Genomic DNA, 19,269 nt, shown 5'->3' on the forward strand with positions numbered 1-19,269 from the left:
TCAGGAGGGATACCTACTTAATGGTTTTATTCTGTTCTGTCAAAAGGATCCCTTTGAGTCATCTACATCTTTGTATTTGCTTCATTTTAAATGGATAGTCTTAAGATCTCAGTGCAAGTTAACCTTTGAATTTCATGGTAGCTAAATTAGATATCTCAAAAAGCATAAAACTTGATTCAGATGTATGAACAGCTGAACCCATGGTTCCAGCATATGTTTTTGAGTGATGACTCATTACTCTTTGCCTTCTACCTATTTTTTTTTAACTGAAGTGGAATAAATGTTCTTTTTTTCCTTTTTATAATCCTCAGTCACTTTCCTGAGTTGGAAAGAGAACGTTCATCAGAAGACTTCAGGTAAATACATTCCAAGATGTTTGTGTTCTGTATAGCAGAGTGGGTACAATCTATATAAAGACTGCTTTCCAATCTGGGACTGGATGAAGCCCAAGGGAGGAATGTGTTTGAGTAAAATGGTCTTTCAGTGGGAGCCTAATGCAGAGCTAGTGGGTGGTGATGGATCTACTCTTCTGCATAGAGAGAGATGGTATGTGAAGGGGTGAGGAATAGGCAGTGGCTGGGGTGGCTTCGATGCTAATGCAGTGCTTATTTATAATTGCAGACAGTCAAGTAAAAAGCTAAAAGTAACCTACTTTACAGGAACCTTACCCCTAGCTGCAGCCTGAATGTTGCTCTGCAATCACTGAGCTCAGACCTGAAAATAAGAAGAAAAGGGACTTCTTTATTGAAATGCTGTGTTTTAGTAATTAAATGGGGAGAGAGCTTGGTACATAGGCATATTGTGTCCAGAGAATGCTATTCATTTTTATTCAGGACTTTATTGAATAGAGGTGAGTCTGTCCCATTCCACAGAAACGAGTGAAAACCCAGAGGTGTTACACAGGTGTCAGTGTAGCATGTTGACACTATTGGGAAGTGGGAGGAAGAGCCAGAGAAGGCTGACATGGGTTTGAATGGCAAATATATTTGAATCACAAATATTTGAACGGCAAGAAGTGAATTCCCACCCAAGAAACAGGTAAACACTGAATGCTCTTAGAAAAGCACTTGGTGATGAGCTAAGCTAGGCTTCTCCACTGGTCTACCTCTTTTTTAACTCTTAGGAAGGTGATAAAATATGTCTCTTCTTCTGCTGAGATGTAATTTCTATGAATTCCTCTTTTCTTCCAGAATATTGCTGTTTCTTTCATCACCATATTTTCTTTCCTTCTACCTTTCTTTTCTAGTCAGTTCTGTGAAAGTATCTTCCAGGTACTTATTTGGAGTACTCAGACTTAAAATCCTCCAAGGGTCAGCTTGAAGCAAAATGCTCTGACTGGGGGAAGCTTACGGATATTGAACTTTGATATGTTTTATAAGCCCTGAAGCTGCCCTGAAATCCATTTGTCTTAAATATGCTTAAAAGTTGTTGTTGCTCCATCTGTCCCAGGAGGTGCCATCGGTACTTGAATCTTCTGAAATACACTGTCAACCATAACCATTTTGGGTTTCTTGCTGGTGCTTATTTTCAGCACTTTCTGCATTACTCATGATCTTTTCACAATGCTTTCAAGGACACTGGAGTCTTACTTTGCTTTTTAAATTTGCTTCACCAGAAAAAAAGATGAAGTACTAAGATTGGCAATGTTACCACTTGTTTGAATATACTTCTTTTGCTCTGCAGCCAGTTACCTCCTTCCACCAGTGAATCGTGTGAATTTGATGACCCAAGACTGCTGCAAAACATTGAAAATGATCATGTAAGTCTGCTCTTTGAATATCATGCCTCTTAAATGCTCTATTCTAGGCTTGTCTGGAATTGAATGCTGAACATATCTATTTGTGTGATTAAGTCTGCTCTGTGAGTGTGTCATGCAAGCACAGAGGGGATAAATTGGAATCAAAATAGCTCCCTCCAACGCCTTTCTGCCCACTTGTCTTACAATTGAATTAGAGAAGCAATGGCATTGATGTGAATACAGCTACCTATAAGGCAGCTTCATGTATGCTGTTGTATATGGAAGATAATGCTTTGTAATAAGTGATGATAGAAATTATGATTCTTTAAAAGAAAAACAACTTAGGGTGTTCAGATATCTATACTCTTAAAATACCATTTTTAACATTAATCTATAGCATTGCAAGGTGGCTCTAGTATGAGCCATGTTTTAAGTATTGCAAGTGTTTAGAATTCTAGTTATGTAAAGGATAGAAGAAATGGGACTTAATTGCAAAATCGAGCTTAGCATGAGCCTTACTGATTAGTAATCTTAGCCTAGCTGTTGAGTCCTAAAGGGACCTAATCTTTACAGTGTCAGTTCATTGTTTATTTGGAAATCATGTGGCTGTGAAGTGTCTGACTGGACACCAGACAATGAATTCATTTGCCAAAAAGTATGACCCTTGTTCTCTGCAGGCTGCCTCCCAGTATGGGGTCTGAGCATTGGCAAGCACAAACTCAATCAGCTGATTGCTCTCCTTAGACAGTATAGCTTCTCTAACTGGCCTGGTTAAGTTTAGTATGTGCATCTAAAATATAGTTGCAATATGCTGTTGTGAGAAAGCTTTGCTTTCTGTTTGGCTGTGCAGCACTTAAATGCAGCACGGTGGGAGTGCCTGAAAGGAATTTCTTAATGACTTGGTGTGGCACTAGATGTTCCTCAGGGTGATGGAGTGTAAAGGTGGCTCCTATGCTCTTACCTCCAGCAAGATCACCTCTCAGGACAGTGCCTTGGTTTCCTATGTGCCTTTTGTGATCATGTACACTGGAAGGATTTCCCACTGTATGTGACTTGCAGCCTATTCCTTTGTGTCCTGTTTGCTCATTTATGGCTACAGTTGTGGCTTAGGGCAGGTGCTGACTCCAGGTATTCATTCTGGTTTAGGTGTAGGCTGTAGATGAAATGTGTTTGAGCTCTTTCTGGCTGCTGCTTTAGGTATGCATACAGAAAAATGCTTTGGTATATTTTAATAGACTCAACAGAAGGGATGTATCTCAAATGAGCTGTGAGATGTTATTTCTCATCTAGCCTTGAGATGGCTTGTTATTTTTGGGTTACCTAATTATTTGATCTTCTCTGCGTAGTTTCTGTTTTGTGTAGTTCTGTTTCATCTGCTTTATAGAATATATGCTGTTGTAGCAGGCAAATAAGGGATTTTGGTAGCTTCCTTAAGTGCCATTTAGTCTAGACAGCTCACAAGTCTTGTACATGGAGCCCTTTGATATCGGGTTTGCTTTTTGCTGCCATTTAAACGGACACAGTGCTGTCATCGCACAGCTGATTGTTGGGCTGAGCAGATTGGGCAAACTCAGCCCTCAGACAATCAGTGGGGAAACTTCTGGCTAATGAGAGGTTCCTTATGAAGGCCAAAGATACTTTTCAGAGCCTGACTGTACTGGAGGAGTGGGTGCCACCCTCTGGCAAGTGGTGATGTAACACAAGGCATGGGAATGCAGTTTGCTTGTCACTTTCAGGTGTATTTGTCAGGCTGTGAGTGAGAGGAGGGCTGAATTCCAGTCCAGTGGTAGGGGAAAAGGTCTTTCTAGCTTTTTTTTGCATTAGGTCAGCTGCTAAGATACATGAACTGCTTCTTTCTATCTAAAAATCTGTATTATCTTAATTTTCACAGCTAATAGATAGCTGCAGATGGCATTTGCAGATGTCTGACAATTTCTACTCATTTCGTGAGCTGAGGTGAAAAAACTGAAGTGTTCTAGCACAAGCTGCCTAGTGAGGTTAGATGGTGCTGTATTCAGGCAATTAATTCCCTCTAAGCATTTGCCCTTTTGCAGCTGAAGCTGTAAATGTGATCTCTTACAAACGCTCATTAAGCACTCATTGCTCTGGTCTTGAAGATTTTAATCTTTTTTTTTTTTCAGTCACAAGTGTTGGTTTAGAACTGTCTCAGTGCCAAGTAATTTTCTTTCCAGGTTGAAAATAAAAAAAATATGTACTTGTACTTATGAGACTGTCTTCCATCTGCTAGGAAAGTTTTTAGCATCCTGTATCACTCTAAATTTCATAGCTCTTCTTGGCCTCTGGTGTGTAAGGGCTGACTGATAGCCAAGTCCATTTGGAGCAGCAGTTAAAGAATTATTGCCCTGTAGGAAATGTTCCAGGGAAAAATAACCTGTCTTGAAAACACATGGAGGTTTCTCTTGGCTGCTCTGGAATTTTAATGTGGAAGCGAGTACCTGGGTTTGTCTGCCTGTGCTTTTTCTTTCTATCGGCTTTTGTTGGATGAACTGTGCAGGTGTACCAAGTGTCTGATGCTGTCTTGTTTCTGCAGAGAAAAGGGCTTAAACTCTTAGCAAAAACCTGAACTTTTCTTATTTTTTTCTAAGGCTAGAAGGAATGTTTGGTGAATATGCTAGATGGTCTTTATCTTGGTGCTTGCCAGTTGCATTCACAGCCAGTGCTGTGAATGAATTCAGCATGGAGATACAAGGCTGTTTGATGCAGGGTTATATTTTACACTTATGATAGGAGAACAGGGAAGAAGTCAAGAAGTGAAGGAGCTAACAAAACTTTGTTCTCATCCTGGACTCCTATATCTCCCTGGATTCTCTCTGAACTTCATTTGTGAATTTCAATTTACATATGAGCTTCCTTCTGTGGCCTCCAAATTCTCTTCGCCAAGAAGCAGCAAACATGGTATAGCTGCAGATGTATGAGTTATGTGATGAGTATTTTAGCTGCTGGCCAGGCAGAACAGACAACTGTTGCGCTAATGTGGAGCCTTTACCACACTGAAAGTGTTTGTTCAGACCTCACCAACATGTCTGCTTGTTTTTATGTAGTGTGTGGGAGCTGAGGCTATTATCCCATCAAGCTTTGTTGAAATGACAGCTATCATCAGCTGATTCTTGATTCCTTAGGAAAGCAGAACCAGAAAAACAAGTAATGGCTAACTGGGATGACAAACTGGGATTTGAAATACAGTAGGGGGAAAAACAGGCTCTCATCACCTGAACAAATGGGAGGCTCTAATTCAGAAAGTAACTGTTGCTGGAAAACTGTCCAAACATCATGTCATTTTATAGCTCATAATTAAATTGTTAGAGCTTGATGCGATATATTTTTCTCTTGTTTGCTTTTGTTCTTATTGTGCGTGGGACTTTGGTACTTTTGTTCGAGTGCAAGGCAGTATCTTTAATTATAGGTCATATCTCACTGGCTTTGGACAAGATAAACTTGCATTTAGCTCTCTTAATATTCAAAATCTGGTTATGTGTCCTTTCAGTCTGAAATATCTTGGTCTCCCCCAGTCCTCTAGCTTCACTGTTCTGGAGGTGCTCAAAGTGGCTGGATCCCCACACTGCTCTCTAGATACATTTAGTGAACTAACTGGTAGGAACTTTGTATCTTTTTAAGGTGGTGAATCTGAATTCTCCTTGGTAATGAAGTACGTTAGCATTTTCACAGCTTTCCTTGGCAGAACGTGCCACTTAGATGCATACTAGTGAACTCAACTTGTTAAAGATTATGCTTTAATAACCCATTGGCCATTTCTAGGCCAATTGCTCAAAAAACTGTCAGTTCTGTTCACCTGGAAATATTGTGAATGGAGGCACTGATCTGATACTGCTGCAAGTAAAAGAAAGATGAATGGTATCTTTAACTTCACATGCAACTTCCTTGTAATTTTATCAGACTCAGAACAGTTGAGAAAAGTAGTTTGTCTTCAGAGTGAAGAGTCCAGATAGGGACATGTGTGACACACGTGCAGCTATGAAGCTCTGCACAGTGCACTTTGCTCCCCAAAACACTGAGGTTTATCTCAGTGTTTTGTTCCTCTAAATGAGGAAAACATGAAGGGATGAAAACTTGTGATACAGCTTCCTGACCAGTGGTCTGCTTGATAATGGATAATGCTGTGCCTACTAGATAGATAAACTTGGCTTTCACGGAGGATAGTGCTTTGTAGGTAACAATCCAGAAACTGCTTGCCTAAGTAGGAGACTGTTGTAATGTGCATGTGGTTCTCAGCTGGTAGGGGCAGCAAACAAAATAATTTAGCCACTGGAGTATATCAGTTGTGTAGATGTTTGTATGCTAGTTTTTTCATAGATCTTTGGGGTAAAAAAAACCTAAACCAGAGGAAGCAGCAATGGCTTTCATCCAGAGTTGTTGGCGCACAAGGTGTAAAATGAGGCAAGAAGGCACTTAAAATGAGAACTGCCTGTGGCCTTATGAATAAGAGACTAAAATATGCAAACTTTGTTCCAACTACAGATAAATAGAGAACTAAAAAATGGGGCAGGAAGAAATAAGGCTGACCTTAATGCATGAACAGGCAAGAAGCATCTCATGAGACCATCAGTGAGAATTTGACAACTAGGATCTCAGAGACTTGATAGAGGAAAATAAGTGATAAAGCAGAATCAGTTAACCTGTGGGGCTTCTGTCATGTGATGGGGTTGAATTCAGCATATTGGAAGCAATGCATTGCCACAGAAGCCATTAACAGATTTTCTGTTCACAGGTCCAAAGTAGCAATTTGAATGCTCTACCCTGTTTCATGGCTGTGCAACAAATAATTGTCAGTGCTGGCACAATAGAGAAAGGTGTGTGGAGGATCTGTTGTGATATGCTGGGCCTCTGGTGATCTGTTGCAACAGAATTGGGAGATTGCCCCATAATATATTGAGAGCTGTGAAAATACTAAGACAGGAGAAAATTATGTTGCTGACTTGAAAACATAAATACATACATAGGAAGGATTAAAATCCATGTCATCACTGGAGACAGGTTGTTTCCAGCTGATAGAACACATACTGTGAAAGCTTGTTAGGGGGTTAGGTGATAAAAGTCTAAGAAGGGCATCAAAGGTCTGCAGCAGCAGATGCTGTAATGAGAATCTGGCAAGCTGTGGCTTTTGATATGGAGATAATACTTTCATTGCTTTCACTGGAAATAACAGCAGCAGTAACCTCTTGACTGTAATTTGCTGTGGACTCAGATAGTAGTGTGTACACGCACATCCATTTTTTTGACACAGCCTCTGCAACCCAGGATGTCACAAGCTACAACTGTTGTTGTTTTAGTGATGTGACCATACAATTTCAAAGTTTCAGTATGCAAAGGTAAAGGTCTCATGTGAAACAGTTATTTTGAAAATATTAATGACAAAGTAGATGGAGTAAAACAAGAATATATGTCTTGGATCTTCAGTATTTTTATTATACTACTTTCTGATATGCTTACTTTGTTTACACACTTTGCCACAGTGCTTGCCAGCTGACATGGCTTTGTGGCTTTCACAATAATTACTTCCTGCTAATTAAGTCTTCATATTGCCAGTGCATATGCTATGCTAATGAAAACTTTGGAAGCTAGATGATATTTTTATGTGCAAAAATTCTGTGAGAGTTTGCAAAGTCGGATAAGGCTTTCTGCAAAGGTAGAACTGCTAAGTTCACGTCTGAGTCACTGAGCAAATGGCTGCTGTGATGGAAGACACTGATGCTTCCACCTGTGGATGTTATGCATATAGCAGAGTTGGTGAAGGGGAACCATGTGTTCCCTTCAGCTGTTTCAGCCAAGCATCCTGAAGATGTGTGTGAATTGTGAATCAAGTTAGTAGAACACATTGAGAGCTGGGCATCTGCATGCTGTTCCTGATGCTATGACAATATAAATCTTGTTCCAGAGGCAGGGATGGAAAGGAGGCAAGAATGGGATGGGTGACTTAATTTCACATTACTAAAAGTTGTAGTTGCTGGAGTTCACTGATCAGAAGCCTGTGATTTAAGTGCTGGAGCATCTTCCTGAGTTGCAGACCTGGTGTCTATTCAAGCATTTTGGAACAGTAGTTTATGTTGCATGTTCTCGTGATGCTGAATGTGTGGGGATCACTGATTATTTTATGATTGATTGCCTGGGTGCTGTATTCCTTTGGAAGGACGCATGATGTTGCCTTCTACTGGCTGTTCAGCTGCTCTCAGCTCTCGATGTTCATTACTAAGGGTACACTTGCAGCAAGTTTAATTCTGGTGGGGTTGCTGTCAATCTAGATTCTTATCATCTTGTGGCAGATGTCTTTGCCTATATGAAGCTTGAGGGGCTAAAGAAGTAATGCTTTTATGTTTGGGGGGTGGGGGAGTACTCTGTCTTCTCAGCTCTCTGCAACTTAAATGAGATCTTTATCATTAGCTCTCTAGCTCATCATTGCTAGCCCTGATTTCTGCCATCTGGATGTTCTGAGGTCAAAACAAGTGCTATAAATGGAGAACAATATATTTTGGTTTTTTTGGTTTTTTTTTGTGTGTGGTATAGAAGGGATCATTGCAGTTTAGTGACCAGTTTCCTCAGTTCATGTGTAATGCTGAATTTCACTCTCCTGGTGTCCTGTCTAGCCCACAGCTGTGCACATACAGGAGTTCCTCACGCTGCTGGCTGTGTGCCATACTGTTGTTCCTGAGAGACAAGGAAATACAATAATCTACCAGGCCTCCTCTCCAGGTTGGTTGTTGCTTTATTATTTGGGAGGGAAGGGAATGAGTTGAAGGAGTAAAGGTGGATGGAAGGAAGATTCATAAACTTCTAGGTAATTTTAAAGTTCATTGATTTTTGAAAGCAAAATTTCCCCCACCGTGCCAGCAATAGATCTGGCATCTTCTGTAATCAGTACACACTGCTTTTGAATGCTTCCTACAAAACCATGTAGTCCATGATGGGTTTTTTAGAGATAGACTGGGCTTAAGATCCCTTCTGCTCTCCTCAGACCTTCTACTCTTTCTGCAGGGATAAAAGGCTTTGAGTGTGTAGGAAGTAATGATTGGCATGAGTACAAAATTTCTTTATCTAGTATCTGCTTATGACATGACACAATATATATTCATGATAATATAGATGACACAATACAACCAAAACTTTCAGAATCTTGGCCATATTCAGGCCTACCCTTCACCCATTTTTTATGCCTTTCAGTTAGCACAGAGGTATTGATGGAACTATGTGGGGCCAGATTGAAGAATAGCAGGGCTCAGCTCTCCATTGGGTTTGGCTCTGTTAGTGAAGATACGTCTAGAATTGCTGTAGTGATGTATTGAGTTATGAAGCAGCATAATTTCTTTTTGATGTCTTAGTAGAGTGTCTGAAGATGAAGAGTTCACGTAAGGAAGTTCTGGTCAGTGTGATGAACTGTGAGGAGACTTAGGGAGCTGTAGGGACAAGAGGATTGCTTGAATTAGCACTAAATCCACATATATGGTGATTGTGCTTAATGAGGCTTGCTCGCTAAGAAGGCTCTGTAATTATCTACCAGAGGTACAGGTGTTGGTTCTGATTTCAGCTCTGTTATTTGAGTTCTTAATAACACTGCCCAGCTCAGTCTCTGGAAAACAATGCTGTATTTCTATGGTATCTGAACTTAGTGCCTTCATAGCAGAAAATGGACTAAATGCATATTGTAGGAATTTAGAGTAACGCAGCACTGATCTTGCTTTCAGGACAAGTATATCGCCTTTTTCATGTGGAAAAGTTCAGCACCTACACCAGAATACAGTCTAGTGTTTTGGTAGTTACAGGATATTTTATACAGATTGAGTACCATATTTAGGTAGTTGATATTGCATGGCCTTTGTAGGACTAAAATGTTGAATGTTTTTGTGGAAGGATGTGCAGAGCTACTCTAGCATCCGCATGGATGGGAGTACATGGGAAAGGGGATTTTGTTTGGTCAATCTGCCATATTTAAGTATGGATTTTAGAGGCCTCTTTTACGTACCAGATTAAATTCAAGCTTTTGTTGTTGTTTTGGCAGATGAAGGAGCGTTAGTGAAAGGAGCAAAAAAACTTGGTTATGTCTTCACAGGACGGACTCCACATTCTGTTATCATTGATGCGGTAAGTGGTGGATGTACATGGCACAGGCTGCCAAGCTCGTGGAGAGCAAAAATGTGTCCTCTCTGGTCCCTGTGAGGGCCCTTTTCCAGGGCCTTTAGGATTCTATGTGCAAAGGGCTTTTGCGCACTGAGAAAAGTTACCTTAATCTATTTGAAGATGCCAAGTCCTTTGCCCCTCTGTGTGGCATCAGCGGTAGGAAGTTGCAAGCTTCCATGGGAAATGACAGCAGCTGTGCCTGAAAAATATGTCCCTTGTCTAGGAAGCACAGATGGGAACACTCACATTAGAAGGAACTTTATGTGTCTAGGAGTTTTTCTGACTATTATATTTAATGGTTATTTTTCTTCAAAATGTTTCATTTCTTTCTTCCGTGTAAGATCTTCAGCAGAAAATGTATCTGCTTGGCAGGCGGCATATGCAGGGGTGTGTAGTTAATGGATTGCAGTTGACATGGGCAGCCTCAAACTCATGGCCACATTCAGACTCAAGTTGTAGTGTAAGCTAAAGTGGCTCCAGATTCACATAGATACAGCTCAGGGGTGCTTATTAAGAATAATGAATGTATTTTAGTCCTTTCAGGTGTGCTCCCTTTCAAATTTCTTGGTATGCTGCCAAGCTAAGCACTTGAAACATATCTTCTAGGACTTGTCATAAACTTTACACAACTTCTTAAACTGCTTCGTTGTTGAAGGGGAAGAATTTCAGATGAACAGTGTCATCTAGAGGCATCTAGGTACTTCTCTCCTCTGCAGGAAGAGCTAGGCCTACCTGCCCTAGCTCTATATTCCTCGTAATACAATGCTGGGAGCATTTTTAATCTATAGCCAGCAGTAAAAGCTCTTACTCCCAAGGTTCCTGTCTCTCCTTATTGCCTATATCAGTGACAGCACATGTAAAAGGGTTTGGAGATGCTTTTCAGTCTTGGGGATATTGCTGAATTGAAATGTGTCTTGGATGTGTCTATACTACAACTAGGTTCTACTTCAGCACTTTCTTTAACTACATGCTACAAATACCACTGGAATTCTAAGACTTGGTTAACTCCTACTGCTCCTTCTGTGTTTTATACAACAGGAATGGCAGGTGTTTAAAACCTTTCTCCTTCCTCAGGTTGTTCCTGCTCAGCCCCAGCAGAGAGATGTTGGTGATAACAGGAATTTCTCCTCAGTTAACTTTTTTTATTTTGCCACAAAAAATATAATTCATATTCTTGGGAGTTCAAATAAAAGAAATACTAAGGCGGGTTGCTCAAAGGTTATTGTAAACTAAATCTGGAGGGCATGCTTTCTTAAACTTGGAAAAATGCCCGTAGCCTGTAATATGTCTCTTAGTTGATGACAGTTGCAACTAAATCTGCAGCTTAGCTTTCAGGGCATGCTTACTCAGAAAGGATATTCCCTCTAATGGTTTAGCAGTAGTAAATGAGGGATGCCACAGTACTGGATGTTGAATGAAATTAATTAAATAGGGCTCTGCATCCTTTAACCAGCGGAGGGAGCCATTGCCACATTTATTTACACTGCAATGTGGGACAACGACTCCTGATCAGCTCACGTGTTTGCACTTGTAAGAATATAATGCAGATTGTACTTATAATAGTACACGCTTTCTTTTGTTTTCTTTTGTAGCTGGGGAAAGAGAAAACCTTTGAAATTCTTAATGTGCTAGAGTTTTCCAGGTAAGTTTTCCTCTAATATGCTAAATGCAGGGTTCTAAGAAAACTATTATTATAAAAATCTATTCAGAATAAAAACATTCCGCTGGTGCAGTAGAAAAGCACAATTTGCTTAACTTTTGTCCTGTCCCTTGTCTTTTAATTTGTGATGTGCTATGAATGAGCTTATAACCTGGTGGCTGTTGGCATGTGATCATAAAGCTTTCTCCTGCCACTGCAGCTCTGTTCATTTATTGAGGAGTTGCTGGCCTGGAAGCATCTTGCTATGGCTCATGGATATCATGATGTGTCACTTGTGTACTTCGAAAGCATAGTTTGAGATGACACTTTTGTAGTGCTTCTGCAAATTACTTTTTGAGTAGACGGAAACTGCACCCGGAGTGCCTTTTCTTAAGAACCATGCCAGCTATGAAAATGCACACTGCGAGCACTCCTCATTCGTCAGGTTCATTAGGATGGGCAATGTTTGGGTAGCAAGAACCTTTGATAAATCAGACCCCATAATCATTGGTGATAAAAAAGGTGTTTTTTCTTCGTCAGTTGATAAAGTTATGTTAGTTTGAATGGTACTAGTCAGCATTCCTTTTTTTCTGTTGGGTTTTTTTTTTTTTTTTTTTTTTTTTTTTTTGGGGATTAAAGTCTTGAACTCTTGTTTTCTTTGAATGGCTGGTTGTGCTCTAAATGACTATGTAAAACTAAAGGTAGGGACATTTCGGGTAGGCAGCTTTGCAGCTTTTCTTGTGTCCTGGCTCGCTTTGAAGATTATTCTTCAGTACTTCCCTCTTTCCTGTCAGAATGTAGGTACTTAAGCTACTTGTGGGAAGTATCTGAAAAGGCACTGGAAGAGTCTTTGAGGGTTTGTGACAAGCTGACCAGCGCCCTGGTGTCTGTAGACAGGAGCAGCTGCAGCTTGCATGCAGCAGAGAAAAGCTGTCTTAGCTTTCCTCTGTGTAGCACCTTCCCACCTGGCCACTTAGGGAGCTCCTGTAATTAGTTTTCAAAAAGCACATGGAAGTTTCCCAGTGTCATTAGGATGTTGCAGAAATTCTGAGAATGGCTAATTGCTGTCCTTCCAACCCCTCTTTAGAAAACCTCAGAAAGGATTTTTTTTTTCCTGATAATACATGCCAAGAGCTTGGCTTAGTACACATGGCTCTTAGGTCCGTTTTCAGAGTTCTTCTCAAAGCAACCTCAGAGGTGATGGAAGTTTGTTCTACACTCTGTACATGTTTGCAAAAATGTAATGAGGAAGAAGGATGGTTCCAAGTTGTTCTTTTGCTAAGGAAAAGATTTGTATGAAACCACGTATTCTTAGGATTCCCTTGATGAGAGTTATTTGTTTGCTTCTGCCTCTTGCAGAAAGCAAGAAAAGCCTCTGGCTTTTTTTTTTCCAGTGACTCTTTTAAAGGAGGGATTGATAAGTAAAATGCCAAAATATTTTTTTAAAGAATAATTCTCACTTTCCTTTATCAAAGGCTGGTGTAAAGTATCCTACTGTCTACATTTTAAAAAAAAATATATATGCCAAACTTGACTGTCCTGTCCTTGCTCAGAGGTGCTGACTTCCTTCTGCATAATCCCAATGATGTGGATCTGATTAGACCAATATAAAGAACCTACAGAGAGGCCAAGAACTGATTTATACCATGATTCCTTTCTATGATGTTTTTGCTTTCTTTTCAGTTAGGAAGTTAACTAACTGTTCTTGTCAGTGGATGGTTGTTTCAATGTTTGTCATGCCTATAATTAGGATGTATTCAGCCTTAATGATACTATTTCTGGAATCCACAAAGCAATTTTGCTTGAGAATAAAAGTGACTCCCCTCCTTTCAAGATTACTTTTTATACTATCATGCTCTTTTTCAATTTCATGCTCTCATTTGGGTGTAAGTCTGGAGTGCTTGCCATCAGGAGCCATAGAGTTGAAGCTGGAAATGGGCGATTTATTTCTCCTTATGGTCAAGGGTTGTGAGATCTTAAGTTACTGCTTATATCCTATTTGATCTCAGATGCATTAAACACATCTGAGAAAGTTCTCTGGCTAGAATGGGAATTACTCTTCACGACTTTGACTAATGAAAGCAAATATTTTTCTTTCAAATAGCAACAGGAAGAGAATGTCAGTGATTGTTCGAACTCCGTCAGGACAGCTACGTCTCTACTGCAAAGGGGCTGTAAGTAATTATGCTGCTTGATGGAGAACACTGCCAGTTATTGTTTCAACAGCTGTGGCTGATGCTGACATTTCATGTCTCATACATAGTACCTGTTGGCTTTCTGTTTAGGACCAAGTGATTTCAGGAAGTTGTCATTCCTCTTCTGACTCCTTTTGCAGGCTGGAAGACTGCTAGGTTTTCCAGTGCCCAGCTGAAATCCTGAAACTAATGGGAGCAGTACCCTTACTTTAGCAAAGCCAGGGCTTCACCAAGCTGTGCGGTAGGAGTTCAGGAGCTGGGCAAAATGCTGTTGTCTGAATTTATAACACTAAAATTTGTTCAAGTGCTTGGCACTTGATCAGGCTTTGTTGCATCTCTGCACCTGCTGTTATTTGTCATCATGACTTGCACCATGTTGTGCCTCTGTCTTCACTGACAAGAGCAATAACTTAGCACAGTACAAAGGCTGCAAAACTGGCATTGTCCACAGCCAGAGAATGGTTGTAATTTCAGAGGAAAACTATGGGGCTGTTGTTTTTTGCACCAGGTAAAAACTCTTTCTGACCTCTGTGAGGATCTGGTTTACTTGAATTTGTCATGACATATAGGTCTGTGTTCACTACTCTGTTGCTTCCATTTACCTCCCCTGATTTAATAAAGATGTGCTGGCTTCATGCTGATGTTGTGGAAGTGAATTAAGCCCACTGCCATAGTGTGGTAGTTCACAGTTGTATGTCTTGGACCACCACAGGCTTGGAACTTGCTTGTTGTTCATGCCATGCCTGAAACCACACTGTTCTTTGGAGTGTGGCACTGGAAGGGATGGAGGAGAGTTTGTAGTACAAAATTTCATGCTATTTCCCATATGAGCAGATCTACATGTACTAACATGCTGCATGTGCCACTCATGTTAGCTGTAAATTAACTGCCTATTCTGCATTAACTCTTCCACATTCTGGTAGTCATCCTCTGTCCTGTCCCTTCCATAATAAATAGGTTTGCATGCCTGTCTCTGAAACCCAAATATATTACTAATAAATGTAGTTTTGTCTTTGATATTAGCAAGTCCCTTCAGGCTGCGTCTCTTGAGCTTGTAAATACACAAATGGCAACTTCATATGTAGACTTACTCTGTTATAATGAATTTGGTTTTAATAGGATAATGTAATTTTTGAGAGGCTTTCAAAAGATTCCCAGTATATGGAGCAAACACTGTGCCATCTTGAATACTTCGCAACAGAAGGTAAGAGAAACAGCATGCCATGAGAATTCGGTTTGAATGAAATTATTTGCAGCATTTTCTGCTTTGTCTAAGCTCTGTAGTGTCAACTAAGATGATTGTGAAGATACATTAAGATGTGGTGTGTTATCAGCAAATTAATTACTTCTCTACATTAGGTTTTGCCAGTGGTTTAATAAATGGATTTTCATACTTCATGGACCCTCTTCACTATATTGTGCATGTGTAATTCCCATTATTAATTTGAGTTACATCAATACACTGAAGGAGAACTCAGTGTTGCTAAAAGGAAGCATGTACTGTGCAGGGTGTTTGACTAAGCAACATCACCAATCACAGTATGTAGCCAGTTCTTTAATATGATTTTTTAAAAAATACATGAAAGCCAAGTTTGCTTTCATGCTTAGTGCAAATTTTTTGCCTGTTACTCTCTTTATTTGCACCAACATTAGTAGTGAAATGAACCAGATTTTTGCTTTACATTTGTGGAAATCTAGGTGCTTTAAAAATTGTACAGAGAGATTTTGTGGAATCCAGAGTTTAACAGTGTGTGTTAGAGGCTCTTGTTGCTCCAATGAGAGCATTAGAATTTAGCATTTATTAGGTATAAATGATTTGATGATCAGTGTAATTTTCCTGTGGATAAGGGTTCTCTTCTGTTTTGTAGGTCTGAGGACGTTGTGTATTGCTTATGCTGATCTGTCAGAGAAGTCTTACAGAGAGTGGTTAAATGTCTACAATGAATCCAGTACTGTTCTGAAAGACAGAACTCAGAAGCTGGAGGAATGCTATGAGATCATTGAAAAGGTAAAACATACTTTTTTGATGATCAGATGCAGATTTCCTTAGGTGTGTATTTTCCAGTGGAATTTGGGCTTTATACAATAAAATAAACTGTTAATTTTATAGATGAGAAACTGAAAAGGTGTTGTTAGATGGCAGTCTGTTCAGTTCACCACAGTTTCAGTCTGTAAATCTATTTATGACAAATTTATGGATTAAAAAAAACGCATTTCTACTTGCAAACTTTTTTTATCACGCTTATTTTTAGCTTGCTGTTTTGTGTCAGGTTATAACTTGATAAAGATAATATATGTCAATTGTTGTGTTGCACCAGTTTCCCATGTACTACTGGATGAGGAGATGCATTCCTTTTCATCCAGCAGTCACAGTTCAGGGCTTTTGAAGGCTGTTCTAGGACACAATATAGGGCTCACCAAAGCCTGTAGGGACATGGGCTGAAAAAAAGGTGAAAACCTGCACTCCATGCAAATTGCAGAGCTCTTAATCATGCAAGGGGAAAGTAGGCATCATAGAATCTATTTGAACGCGATCTTCCAGTGAATAAAATGTTAAAAAGCCAACACTAGGGGCCAGTGTTTCTCTGAGCCTTGTTGTTTTTGCTGCTTTCAGAAGTGTTGGTAGTCTCACTCCTCACACCGGCTCATATTCTTCCCTCTCGCTCCAGGTATTTAATTTATTTAGTGGTTTCTTTAAAACATATTTTGAGCTTCAATATCTTTTAAAATTAGTATTAAAATGCTTCTTAAGTTCTGAAGCATTGTTGTTTATTTAAGTTAGTTGAGGCAAAATTACAGAATTTTATAGAGTGTCCTGGTTTGGAAAGGACCTTAAAGAGCACTGAGTTCCATTCCTCCTGCTGTGGGCAGGGACACGTTTCCCTAGATCAGGTTGCTCAAATCTCAACCCAGCCTAGCCTGGAACACTTACAGGGATGCGTCTGCCACTCCTGTGGGCAAGCCTGTTCCAATGTCCCTTCTTTGTGTCTGGACTAAATCTACGCTCTTTGGGTTTAAAACCATCACCCCTCTTCTGCCCCTGCTGGCCTTGGTAAACAGTCTTTATCCATCTTTCTTGTAAGCCCATGGTAAGGTCACTGTGAAGCCTCATCATCCCCAGCTGGGGCAACAGTAGCTTCCCTAATTACTTCTGCTCATTTTTCTTCATTTCTGTAGAATAATTTTAGTCCCTGCAAAGAATAGAATATGCTACCTTTTTTGTGCAATTTCTGAAGTAATACAGTATACTTAAACTTATTTCAATTTGTTTTAACTTGAACATCTTTCCATGTGTCATGGAAAGAATCATGTAAAGGAATTTTCCATGTAAAGGAATCATTAAAATGCTTTTAGAGGTAAAATCTGAGTAGTCCGTACCTTTTGCAAGGTTTACTTCTTGGCTGTTTTTTCTGCTTGCCTTTTTTTAACTGTAATGTAGCCAAATCTCCTCAAGCAGTTGTTTTAGAATTGCCTAAGAATATGGCTAACTCTGTAGTATTAAATTCATTGTAGGAGATGTTGTTCTGGCAGACATCTGTATGTTGATTAGAGATATTTGGATTGATTAATGTTCATACCACTTGTATTACACAAATGTAATGATTATATCCATAAATAGTTGCAATAATTTTTGCTTTGAGTGATGGTATCCAGTCTTTATGTACATTTTATAGATGGAAATTAGTTTAAATGATGTGATGCCAAATAATTTTTGGTTTTTGAGCTTATATATATAAACTGTGACTGCTCATCATGTTGCTATGGTGATTAATGAATGGTCTAGTATATATGTTCATCTATAGGCTTACTTTGGATTTTTATAACTTCAATTAATTATTCTTGAAGTGTTGCCATCTTTCTGATCAAAAACACTCCATTCCATACCTCTTGAAATGTGAATTGTGTGCAGAGGAAGTAGAATAGCCACACCAGAATTTTACTGTGGTGTATATTGCTTGTCAGAGTGCAGTACTAGCAGTGAGATGCAACATGCTGTTTTAATTCCTTTTTGAGTATATTCCAAACAGAGGTTTATATTAAAAGAATTTGAGGGATTGTTTCTTTTCTTTTTTTTTTCCCCAGGACTTGCTGCTTCTTGGAGCTACAGCCATTGAAGACCGCCTGCAAGCAGGTGTTCCAGAAACAATAGCCACACTAATGAAGGCAGAAATTAAGATATGGATTCTGACAGGTGACAAACAGGAAACAGCTCTCAATATAGGTATTCATCTTTCTGATTACTCTGAATTTGTCTGATATGTAGCAGGTTCCATGTAAGGTGTGCTCTGTGGGTTTTTAAATAGTCAGGCCTCCGGCTTTTAGAATGGCACCTCTGTTAATATGCAGAGAAGACTTGATAAAGGTACGCACCCTGATGTAAGCACACCCTAGTCATGCCACACCTCCAAATGTAATAGCTTTGGCAATATGGTGCCATGATGCTCTTGCCTTCTTTTTTAACATTTTTCTCCCTGTCATTGCTAAGTCTGTCCAGAGATGGGAAGAGAGAGTGGCACTCTGGCCATTTGACATGTAACCTAAGTAGGTTCTGCTAAAGAGCATATCAGGTCTGCCAGGAACAGCCTGAAATACACCCAGACTTGTCTGTATGCAGATGTTTACATTTCTAAATGTAAAAAGCTTAACTGGTTGCAAAAGCTTAACTGGTTGAATTGTTCACATAATTAGAGTGTCTTGAAGCCAATATGAGCTCAAAAAGGCTAAAGAAACAGCTCCTTTAACAGAAGACAACATATGTTGTTAAGGTTCTACAGTCGCATTTAGATTTGCAGATAAGTCTGTTTAGTTGAACAGGTGTAGGTTTAGAGGAACTTTTACAGCATAGGTTGCTTTCTCAAATTCATGCTGACTTCAAGATTCTCTACCAAAAATGCTCTGTAACTGAACTTAGATTATTTTTAGCAAAGTTTTGGGCATTTGTTCTTTTTTGTTCTAGTTTGTTTCAGGCTCTTTAAAACTTTTTTTTTTGTTTTGGTTGACTCAAGGAAATCTCCTAATTGTAGTCTGCTTGACTGGTTAGAACTTTTGTGTACTTCTCAAAACCAGATCAAGTTTCATGTGTCTTTTTATGTTGAAAGTGGTACCAAGAGGTGAAATAACTTGGTGAACTGATGCAGTTATAATAGAAATACAAGGGATGACCTAAGTAGATGATTGGTTTAAAGGCTAGTTATCTGGTTTGAATCACTTTTGTGCAGATTTTGCTTTCTTTATAAGCAGTAGTCAGCTTGAGGAGGGAAACATTATCTTTTGACTAATTAAAAAAGTGTAGCTATAGATTTTGATGTAAACACCTGAAATAAGTTGGCGTATATTAACTGACAGCAGCTACCTTGAACACAAGTAAATGAGCTTGTTCTGAAGGCTGTGAAGGAGGCTTCCCTCCAGATTGTTGTAGCAATTTGAGGAGAATAAGTATCTCTCTTAAAACTTCTAAATTCTCTCTTAGTTTAAGGTACAGTTCAGTAGTAATACTCTAACTTAATAAGCTTCGTGTCCAAGTTGGCTTCAAAGTATAAACATGTGGC

At 39.5% G+C, this 19,269-nt stretch overlaps 1 protein-coding gene across 2 annotated transcripts in view; it reads left to right on the top strand.

Moving 5' to 3' along the window:
- ATP8A2 (ATPase phospholipid transporting 8A2) overlaps positions 1 to 19,269 on the top strand; it is a 270,602-nt gene that overhangs the window by 32,458 nt on the left and 218,875 nt on the right. For both annotated transcript variants that reach the window (XM_057366714.1, XM_057366713.1), the window contains 9 exons: positions 312 to 356; positions 1,684 to 1,759; positions 8,359 to 8,464; positions 9,768 to 9,850; positions 11,479 to 11,528; positions 13,630 to 13,699; positions 14,840 to 14,924; positions 15,589 to 15,728; positions 17,804 to 17,942. In XM_057366714.1, the coding sequence (XP_057222697.1) occupies positions 312 to 356; positions 1,684 to 1,759; positions 8,359 to 8,464; positions 9,768 to 9,850; positions 11,479 to 11,528; positions 13,630 to 13,699; positions 14,840 to 14,924; positions 15,589 to 15,728; positions 17,804 to 17,942 (794 nt within the window). The remainder of the gene's footprint in view (positions 1 to 311; positions 357 to 1,683; positions 1,760 to 8,358; positions 8,465 to 9,767; positions 9,851 to 11,478; positions 11,529 to 13,629; positions 13,700 to 14,839; positions 14,925 to 15,588; positions 15,729 to 17,803; positions 17,943 to 19,269) is intronic.

Source organism: Malurus melanocephalus, unplaced genomic scaffold (assembly GCF_030028575.1).
Source record: "Malurus melanocephalus ecotype Western Australia unplaced genomic scaffold, MMel_1.1 scaffold_70, whole genome shotgun sequence".
NCBI lineage: Eukaryota > Metazoa > Chordata > Aves > Passeriformes > Maluridae > Malurus > Malurus melanocephalus.